A 9846-nucleotide genomic window follows, 5' to 3' on the forward strand; every position below is an offset into this window, starting at 1 on the left:
AATACTACTAGAACTTTTCTGGCTCTACACTGTAAATGTCCAGGTCAACAAAACATAAGATTTACGCATGGTACTTTGTTTAAGCTAGCTATATAGCACTTACCTTTGCTTTAAAAATAAATTTATTGTTCTTCAGCTCCCACACGATGCCATTATTTACCCATCCTGACTGAAAATACATGTAGTCCCTTGGTTTGGATATGTTAACTGCTGTGTCTTAAGAAGCATCGCAGTTGAAAAACTGGGATACTTTTTAATGGTTTCATAAAGAATTTGCTCACCTGTTGCATCTGTCTCAAAATACTGTGTAAGCACAGTATATGAACAATCAGAAAACAGCACTTGGTGATGGTGGAAAGGAAAAACTTCCTTTTAACAGGAAGAAACCCCTGGCTGAATCAGGCAGAGGGGATATCATCTGCCATTACCGGATGAGGAGAAGGAGAAGGAGACAGAACAATAACTAATCATTAAATGCAAAGTGGGATATAAACACAGAGAGCAAAAAGGTGATTCGGGTTAGTGAAGATGAAACACTAGCAGCTTCAGCATGTTGCAGTGTAACTGCTCAGAGTCATTTGATCCAGCCCCCTAACTATAAACTTTGTCAAAAAGGAACATTTCACAACCAAACCTTACCTGTCATTCATCAGATGTTTGTTTCTTTCAGTTTTACAAATCGTTGAGCTCCAGAATGAGATATGGGACCTGCAGAACAAGGATGTGAATGGGACAGCTGGTGACCAGATAAAAGGTACTTTAAGGTTTAAGGTGCTGATTGAGGGTGACACAAAGTCATAGTAGGTGACTAAATGTTATTAATACAATTCACTGTTTTTTGCAGCGCTACAAAACAGAATAGACACACTCATGGCTCAAATAGGCAGCAGTGATCGAGATAACACCAAACTGAGTGAGTATGAAGTAACTGTGAGCACAAAGGTTCACTGACAAGTTGAATTTTCTTTCTTTTTGCCTTTTTCCCTCTCATGAAGTAATTCTCTCACAGCATGTCTTATAGCAAACTACTCTTTTTGCTTCTTTGTGCTTTAGCACTGAAAATCCTGAATCTGCAGAGTCAGGTGAAGCACCTGCAGAATCTGCTGTCAAACCGCGAGACTCTACAAACCAGTAAGCTAACTGGTAAGTATCTCCCATTGTGCTTTTCCTCTAGTGCTAAGAGTGTGACAAATACAAGTGAGCAGGCAGAAGCACAGAGGAGTCAGATATGGGGCAAGTGAGAGTTTTAGTTTTCCCCATCCTTGTAGAAAAAACAAAATAAGTGTGAGAGATAAAGAAACTTGGTAGCTTTTGTAATTCACAGTACAAAACGTGTACGATGATCTCTCATGTCTGACCAATAAACCTGTTTTAACTTCTTTAAAATGACCTCAGAGATCACAAATGAGCTTGCAGCCAAGAAGGGAGAGCTGGAGAAACATGTCAATGAGCTGAAACAGAAGAACCAGGAAAATGCCAACCTGAGTAAGTCAAGAAAGAACATGGTGTCTGCAGAAATGATGAAGGAAAAAAGTTCTGCTTTGATTCTTTCTTCCTCTGTTCCTCAGTTTTGAACATCACTGATCTGCAAAGCCAACTTGAAAACCTTGAAAAAGTTAAGACAGCTGAGGATAAAGAAAGTGCTGCTACAATTTCTAGTAAGTATTTTTCTTTTGATCTCTAAAAGCAAGTATCACCTCTGATACCTTCTTCACCTGAAGCTAACTTTACATTTTGTTAGATCTCAGAAAACAACTGAAGGTTAAAGAGGAGGAGCATTCTCGTGATCAGGAAGTGATCCTCGGTAAGTTCATCCGTGGCATGTTTAAGTTTCTGCAACAAGAAGGATTAAGTTGATTTTAAGATGCTTCCAAGTTTCGGCCGGTCTCCGCAGATTGCTGCCCCTCCCTGGTTCTGCCAGAGATTTGTTCCTGTTAAAAGGGAGTTTTTCCTTCCCTCTGTCACCAAAGCACAGCGCCTTGAGGCAACTGTTGTTGTGATTTGGCACTGTATAAATAAAAGTGAACTGAACTGAATTATTGGAGAAACCTGGAATGAATAGTTTTACAAACTCATAGTCAAAACCCACTGAAAGCCAACAAAATATAACAATATGAGCTTTCATGCTGACCTGTATCAAAAAATAATGCCTAGACTATTGCTTAGTAATGTAACCTTTCTCTTAGACTTGCAGGAAAAACTGAACGAGACAGAAAGCTGTTCAGAAGATAAGCAGAAAATTACAGGTGAGTGTAATCTTTGACTTGCTGTTCTTGCTAAATACAGAAAACTGTTCTCTGTGATCAGCACCCATAATAAATGTCTCTGTGCAGATCTGCAGCAAAGCCTGAATGACAAAATCAAGGAGCTGCAGTCCAAATCGAGCTCTGTTACTTCACTTGGTGAGTGTTGAATCTCTGAATAAAAAACCTTCTAAGCTGTCAAGTTCATCATAATACATTCATTTTTTTCCTATGAAATTGATTTAAAAGTGAAGATTTTAGAAGCTGTAAATCATATTTTACTTAACTTTTTATCACCTTCAACAAAAAAGGTTTAATTCATGATGATGCAATTTTGTAGTTATTAGGGGAACGCCTGAGTCACTCATGGTCAAGCAAGAGCTGCAAATGTACTGCATTATTTATTATAATTACTACTACATGCCCACGCTACAGTAGTGCTACTGTAGTGTTTGGCCTATTTGTGCAGCTGGCTGATTGATATACTTAATCACATTGGGGGTTGGGGTAATCTCACAAGGTCCTAGGTGGTTGGTAGGCATGTGTAATTCAACTTTTTGAATATAAATAAAACTAGCTGCCTCATAATAAGATAATATCCAAATAAAAGGAGGTGCATGTAGGTGCATAAAGGCAAAAAATGTCATTTTTAGCCACTTGCTAGGTTTTTGCAATTAGGATGGTGTCAGTCAGACTTTTTGAATTTAAACTAGATGTTAATGTTGTGCAATAAAAATACATTTATGTTTTTATAGGAGCATAATTGATAAGAAAAGGAACTTTTTAGCCCTTTACTGGGTGGTTGCTAGGTGATATGATGACATCATACTATCTGAATATTAAAATATCTGAATATATCTTAATATGTCAAAAAAAAAATATTGCCATGATTTCTTTCTCCACATTCTCAATGTTTTACTATTCGCAGATGTTGTGCACATTTTCATGTTTCTTAGATGAGAACAGTGAACGCTGATGTTTATTCTGACTGATTCTTTCAGCTCTACAAATTTCTACATTAACTCAGCAAGTGGAGCAACTGAAAGCACAAATGAACAACTCTGTGTCCAAATCCAAGGTTGATGGTGAGTGTGTTTCATTGTCAAGTAAGCAGCGCTACTGGGGTCCAGTATTCACATGGTGTACATTAAAGGGTTGTTGTACAGCTTTAATATTAGCTAAATAAATATTTACATTTACGCATAACAAAGTTTTGTCTGTTCTGCAGAGCTCCAAAAAGCCATAGATGAAAAGAACGAGGAGCTGGACAAACTAACAAAAGAGCTGAAAGAGAGAAGCACTCAACCACAACGACGTGAGTACAAACAACCTGCTGAAAGAATCCAGATTACTAACTCAGGTACAAATACTTATCAGTGTTCCAACCTTCTTTCAGTTCTGCAGATTATTGCACTACAAACAGAAATCGAGAAACTGGTCACTGTGGCGGAAAATGATACAGATGACGAGAAGATTAAAGGTGAGTGACATATCTTACCTGCACATAGTGTAAAGCAATGACTTCTTAAAAAATAAAATACATGCATTCGGTGGGAAAAAAAAAAAGTAATTCCTCATCTTTTTTTCTCCAGCACGTCAAGAAGAGCTCAATTCTTTGATAGAGGGAATTAAAGATGAACAGAATGAAAATATTAAGCTGAGTGAGTAACAGTCACAATAAAATACTTCCCTCGCTCTCTTCTTCTTTGTCTTTAATATGTATGCACATGTATGTTTATCACAAAAAGTCTGTTTATCTGAATGTAGTGCTTTCAGTGAGTGTTTTCAAGTGACGGAACATTTCTCCCACTGAAAACGCTACGTCCGGATGAACAGACTTAATTTTTCGGGGATTTCCTTACCTGGATGCACTGATCATGCATGAAGATGATTTTCTTTTTTAATAGCATTTCAGATCTTGAATCAGCAAGATGAAATAGCAAGACTGAAGAAGCAACAAAACAGGAAGAATGAGACACAAGAAGCACAAATTAAAGGTGGGATGCAGTGGGCTCTCCTCAGATGTGATCATAGTAATACTACAGATATTTTAAGGACGTAAAACATCACTTTTGCCTGTTTTTGTAGATCTGGAAGATCAACTGGAGGCCATCAGGAATGAGATACAACAAAAGACAGACCTGCTGGATAGAAAAGATATAAATATTGCTAATCTGTGTAAGTATTTTGCTCTGGTTCAGTCAGCAACAAGGATGAAATATCAAACAGCATCAGAGTCCATAATGTTTGTGTTTTGTTTTAGCTGCTCAGATTATGGAGCTTCACGAGCAAATTAAACCACTGGAAAATAACATAGCAGCCCTCAAAGAGGCTCATACTAAGAGCCTTGCAGGTACAGAACAAACTTTGAAATCTATATTTTGCATGAAGTAACCTGTATTTTAAGCTAATGGTTGTGTTTATTAATCTCGACGCATTTTCAGACCTTCAAAGGAAACTAAAGTTGAAAGAGAGGCAGCTGGATGACACTGAAAGTCAACTTGAGCATATAGATGCAGAGAATTATAAATATGGTATGAATATTGTTGAATTTGCTTTTTGGTGTCATGCTGTTGGTGTCCTTTTAGTACGATATAATATTCCAGTTTTTTGTATTTCCACTAGTGATGGAGATTGCTGATCTGAGGGCGAAACTGAAAGAGGCTGAAACGCAGACATCTGACAAAATCAAAGGTCAGTCATTTAACAATTTAGTGCATGTCGAGTCAATCTCATAAATATTTTGAAGACCTGCAACACATTTCTGCTTGATCTTAAATCCTGTTTAAAAGTACTTTTTTACTTTCTTTGTCAGACGTGGAGAAGAAACTAAAAACACAAGAAACAAAGAATAAAAAACTTGAAGCTGTAAACAAAGGTTTGTATTTTATATTGCAGGTAGTCACAAAATTAATTTGATATTTTGTTGCAAACATGTATCAGGGTTGGATTTAAACATCTGTTTAACTCTTATAGTATAATGCATTCATTTAGCTAACAGGAACTGAAAATGATGGGCAACAGCTAACCTGGCTTTCTCTATTTGTTATGTACTCGACTATTTTCTAACTCGATGTTTGTCATGTATGGATTAGACAAATTGCTGAGCAGAAATAGAGGCGGGCAAGCTGTTTTCCCTTTTTTTGCAGTCTTTATGTTAAGCTAACTAGCTAGTGGCAATACAATCAGTCAGTGTAAAAAGAAAGTATTGGGTCTTAAATACAAGCACAGATGAACTGCAAAACATGATATATTACACCGTCATTGTTTACCTAACAAAACCTAAACCAAAAGGCAGAAGCACTGTATGGAAAAACAGATGCATTTATGAGTGACTCAGTGACTGTGAGGTGCCCGGGTCCTGTGGCTGCAGTAAACAAATAGGGGCTTTTATAGCTGGTGAATAAACGTTAACCTTGATAACTCTTACTACGCTCGGCAGTAACGATACTCGGTTCTCGGCCCTTAGACAGATTATCAGGCTGTCCCGTATTTCACAATAAAACTCTCTCACTTGAGTCTTCTCCAAACAACTTTTTCGGTCTTTTTCTAGTTTTACTGTCATGAACTTTAACATTTAACATGTGAACTGAGGCTTATAGAGTCTCAGATGTAGCACTTTTTGCCCCAGTTTCTCTGAGTATAGCATGGTACATTTGCTGCAATATCCTAGCCACTGTCTTGAATATTTTCCACTTTCGTGATTCTCTCACTGTAGAATTATGGACTCTTTTTTTTGGAAATGGCCTTTCAACCCTGCCACTTACCCTCCTAATTCCTATGGAAGCAGTAAGGGTGTAGTTCTCCCAAAGTTGATTCTGTTCATCTGGATGTAGCGTTTTTTGTTTGTTTTTTTAGTGGGAGAAACGTTTCGTCACTCATCCAGGTGACTTCTTCAGTCTCAGCTGACTGCAGGTTTCCCCAATCTTATAAACAGTACATTTGCATAATGACTGAAACCAGCCCACTGAGGAACAATGGGCTGGGAGGTCAGTTCCTTAATCTTAATTATGCAAATTCTCATGACCATTGATCAACCACCACTGATCAAAGACCACTGATCAATGGCCATGAGTACCATTCACAGAGAGTTGGGGAATGGCTGCAATCACAGCATTGTAAGATGGCAAAAGATGTACCCTTAGGCCCCCTCCTCGATTCAGAGATGGTTTTTCCCTTTTCACGTAAATGGCCTCCTTGAGTCCACGCTCAAATCACCGTTCCTCCCTGTCCAGGATGTTACATCCTCATCATTGAAAGAGTGGTGTAGTTCACTAATGGTGTAGTTCATTTTCCACACGCTGCTTCTTGTTTTTGAACTACTTTTTGTCCATCTGAGGTTGTATTTACTTAATTTCTGTCTGGTATGATAAGAACCAGATTTTCTTTATGTCTGGAAACATCAAACCTTGGAACTGACAGAGAGTGTACTTTCTTTGGAGCATGTTGTGACTGTCTGTCTATGAAAAGTGCTTAATAAATAAACTTTACTTTCTGACATCTTTTCATCTAAAATTAAACAAGGACAAATAAATGCATTTCTCAAAACATCCAAAACTATCCAAATGTGACTCTCATTTAGCTGGTTCATGTTTAATCTCTCCCTCTGTCAGACCTAAAGCAGGAAGTCACAGAGCTGAAGATGTGCTGCTCTCAACTGCCACAGGAGTGTGAAGGTAAGATTCCCAATGTGACCGCATTATTATTGTGTGGATATATTGTACAGATGCACTCCTTGAGGTTCTGAAGTATGTATTTCATCAAACAGATTTGCAAAGACATTTGCAGCAGTGCCATGATGATGCAGACCACCAGCTGCAGGAGCTGCGTCAGAAGGATGACAAGCTCAACCAGTTGGAGCAGGAGTTACAAAGACAGAACAGGGAGAATAACAAACTGCAGAATAATATTGACAGTATGTTCAAGCCACAGAATGAGCAGATTCAGTATAATATGGGAAAGTAGGTAGTAGTGAATGTAAGATTCTTAATTGGATAATTTAATCTTCTTGTTAGACCTGCAAGCTGAGAAAAACAAACCTCAGGAAATTGTAGAACTTCTAGTTTAGCCCAGAAACATACAAAGAGTAAACTGTTATGACACAAAATCCTCTGACAGACATTCTCTTCTTACTCTGCCCTCAGGGCTTCAAAGGGAACTAGGTGATATAGAAGAAAAGACCATCCATACCTGTGAGTCACACACGAAAGTTTGTTTCTTTTTTCTTTTTCTTTGCACTTTTGTTTAAAGCTAATAAAGCTGCACAGATGCCATGAAAAAAAATACATGACTACTCACGCTGCATATAACAGCCTGTTGTGTGAAAACGTCTATATAACTTTAAAGCACACCCTTACATTTTCCACATTAAGGTTAAATTATGCCATCTGTGTTATCAGGGTTGTTTCACTACATGCTGATTTCAGATGGTGTTTCTTTTAACAGCAAAGATGACCTTCGATCCAGACACAGCGCACCCAAGAATAGTTTTATCTGATGATGAAACCGAGATGTCCACTGCAGATTTTATACAAGACTTCCCCAACAATCCAAGACGGTTTGATGTGATTCTGGGGGTCCTAGGTGCCACTGGCTTCTCATCTGGCAAGCATTACTGGGAGGTTTCAGTAGCTGGAAAGACCTGTTACCACCTTGGGATGACCAGTGAATCTTCTCGAAGAAAGGGATCAATACTCTTCAGTCCAAACAATGATTACTGGACTATAGTCCTGGACAAACAGGGTCAGTACAGAGCTATAGAGCAGAGGAGAACGATTCGCATTCCTACTGAGATACAACCAGTTACCCTGGGTATCCTGCTAGATTACAAAAAGGGAACCATCTCGTTTTATGATTCAGGGTCCAGAACTCATATGTATTCTTTTGTAGGTCAGCACTTCACAGGAAAAATTTATCCATTTGTCAATTTCTGTGTAGAAGATGGCAGCGCTCCAAATCCAGTAGTTTTAATTACTCCTGGAGCAACTGACTGGATAAAATAAGGGTCACGAGAAGTTCTGTCCGCACCCATGTCAAAATGTGTGACATTTATGAGTATGGGAAATAAAATAATAACTGAAGAATAAGTGCACATATTTCTGCTACTGTTGCTATTAAATGCTTCAGACAGTAAAACAAATATACCATGCTTGCAACATTCTCTCCCTGTCTTTAAAGCCAACCTTAAGTCTGCCTATTCTCTTTGATTTGAATCCTGCTGTTAACTCTATGGTTTTTACCAGCTGTTATTTTTATCAATACTGTGATTTTGATATTTGATTCTATGTAAGGTGTCCCTGAGTGTCTCAGCAGGTGCCTATTAATAAAATTCATTACTAAAATATTTTGTTTATTCTCGTTATCAAAAAAAAAAAGTGTTTCTTATCCATGTTATTCCAGATGTGTTAATTGCCTCACAGAAGAGCTAAGCCTGTTTAGATATTAACCCACAGCTAGATGTTAAACCTGTTTATTTACAAATTCGTGTCAATCAATTAAAAACTTAAAAAAAAAAAAAAAAAAACCCGGCGGAGCAGGCATGCAGAACTTTACTTACAAAACGTATACGAACACTACGATCTACAAGAAGGCTAAATTTTCTACAAAGAGACTCAGAGAATGTGTTTTCCACACCACACATCACCCCTTTATTACTTGCTTTTCTATCACAATGCAAACATTGCTCAGTCTCTTCCTGCTGTACCCGCTACACTCCTGTAAAAGTGGGTAACAAAATCCGCGTCCCGCTCTTCCAGCATGTGTAGGAAATGATTCCTCTCCTCTTCTCCCCAAGACACAAACCACTGCGTCCACAGGCGGAGCTGGCATTCAAAGATGTTTGGAAGTTTGTCTTTAACCTACACAGAGGAAGAAAGCGCCAGTTATTTACTAGAAATGGCACTCCTCTCCAGACCATGTGTTTGCAAGTTTGCATAAAGTACCTGGAGAGTGCTGAGTGAGTCTAGGAGGGTGCACACTTTCCCCGGCACAGCTTTCCCCAGAAGGTCCTGGAGAAACCGCTCCCTCTGAACGGGAGTCCAGCTCTGGAACCAGCTCAGGACACACCGCTGCTCCTGGAAGGTTACGTAGGAGATGGGTTCGGGCTCTCTAACTTGACCTGCACTCGGAGAAGCGCAGGACAGCTTCTCGAGGCTGGGAGGGCTGACTACACCTTGAGGAGCTGGGGGAAATTCACCCAAGCTGGGAGAAGGGAAACTCGCAGGGCACGTGAACACTGGGTTGGGAGAACTGCACAGGATGCCTGCAATTCCTTGATTGTCAGTGGGCTGGTGTTGACTTGAGCTTTGACTGACACAATTAAACCACGACATCTTAAACAGCTCAATAATCCATTTAGCTTAGCTTAACGTTTTATTTAAGGAGCACAAACGGGCGGGCTCTGACTTTAAAGTCGCTATTGCTAGCTAATAACTACCTTTAAGATATAGAGTTGTGACTCCCCATTATTTTAAAACGTATATCAACTCACTACCGACATAGTCGAGGTGCAGAGAAGCCGAACGACAGTCACGTAAATCCAGAGCTGCTAACAGGAAGCGGGGTGCAGTTAACTAGTTGTGCTGTGTAGGAAGTCAGGTTTGCG

General features: G+C 39.0%; 2 protein-coding genes across 2 annotated transcripts in view; one reads left to right on the plus strand and one right to left on the minus strand.

Annotated features, from left to right (window-relative positions):
• The window catches only part of si:ch211-14a17.10 (restin homolog), a 28992-nt gene extending 20413 nt beyond the window's left edge, over nt 1-8579 (plus strand). The window contains exons 54-75 of the mRNA XM_040044841.1: nt 671-754; nt 845-913; nt 1054-1143; nt 1396-1485; nt 1569-1658; nt 1742-1804; nt 2187-2246; nt 2334-2402; nt 3245-3328; nt 3472-3558; nt 3640-3723; nt 3836-3904; nt 4151-4240; nt 4332-4421; nt 4507-4596; nt 4688-4777; nt 4869-4937; nt 5059-5121; nt 6857-6919; nt 7012-7158; nt 7388-7435; nt 7689-8579. Of these exons, the coding sequence (XP_039900775.1) occupies nt 671-754; nt 845-913; nt 1054-1143; nt 1396-1485; nt 1569-1658; nt 1742-1804; nt 2187-2246; nt 2334-2402; nt 3245-3328; nt 3472-3558; nt 3640-3723; nt 3836-3904; nt 4151-4240; nt 4332-4421; nt 4507-4596; nt 4688-4777; nt 4869-4937; nt 5059-5121; nt 6857-6919; nt 7012-7158; nt 7388-7435; nt 7689-8245 (2246 nt within the window). The 3' untranslated portion in view covers nt 8246-8579. The remainder of the gene's footprint in view (nt 1-670; nt 755-844; nt 914-1053; nt 1144-1395; nt 1486-1568; nt 1659-1741; nt 1805-2186; nt 2247-2333; nt 2403-3244; nt 3329-3471; nt 3559-3639; nt 3724-3835; nt 3905-4150; nt 4241-4331; nt 4422-4506; nt 4597-4687; nt 4778-4868; nt 4938-5058; nt 5122-6856; nt 6920-7011; nt 7159-7387; nt 7436-7688) is intronic.
• Nucleotides 8580-8773: 194 nt separating this feature from the next.
• cunh14orf119 (chromosome unknown C14orf119 homolog) lies at nt 8774-9777 on the minus strand. Its single transcript, XM_040044866.1, has 2 exons — nt 9185-9777; nt 8774-9100 (listed from the first exon to the last, which is right to left on the minus strand). The coding sequence occupies exons 1-2, from the start codon at nt 9572-9574 to the stop codon at nt 8927-8929; spliced, it is 564 nt and encodes a 187-aa protein (XP_039900800.1). The 5' UTR covers nt 9575-9777; the 3' UTR covers nt 8774-8926.
• Nucleotides 9778-9846: the final 69 nt, after the last annotated feature.

Source organism: Simochromis diagramma, unplaced genomic scaffold (assembly GCF_900408965.1).
Source record: "Simochromis diagramma unplaced genomic scaffold, fSimDia1.1 OVJJ01000663.1, whole genome shotgun sequence".
NCBI lineage: Eukaryota > Metazoa > Chordata > Actinopteri > Cichliformes > Cichlidae > Simochromis > Simochromis diagramma.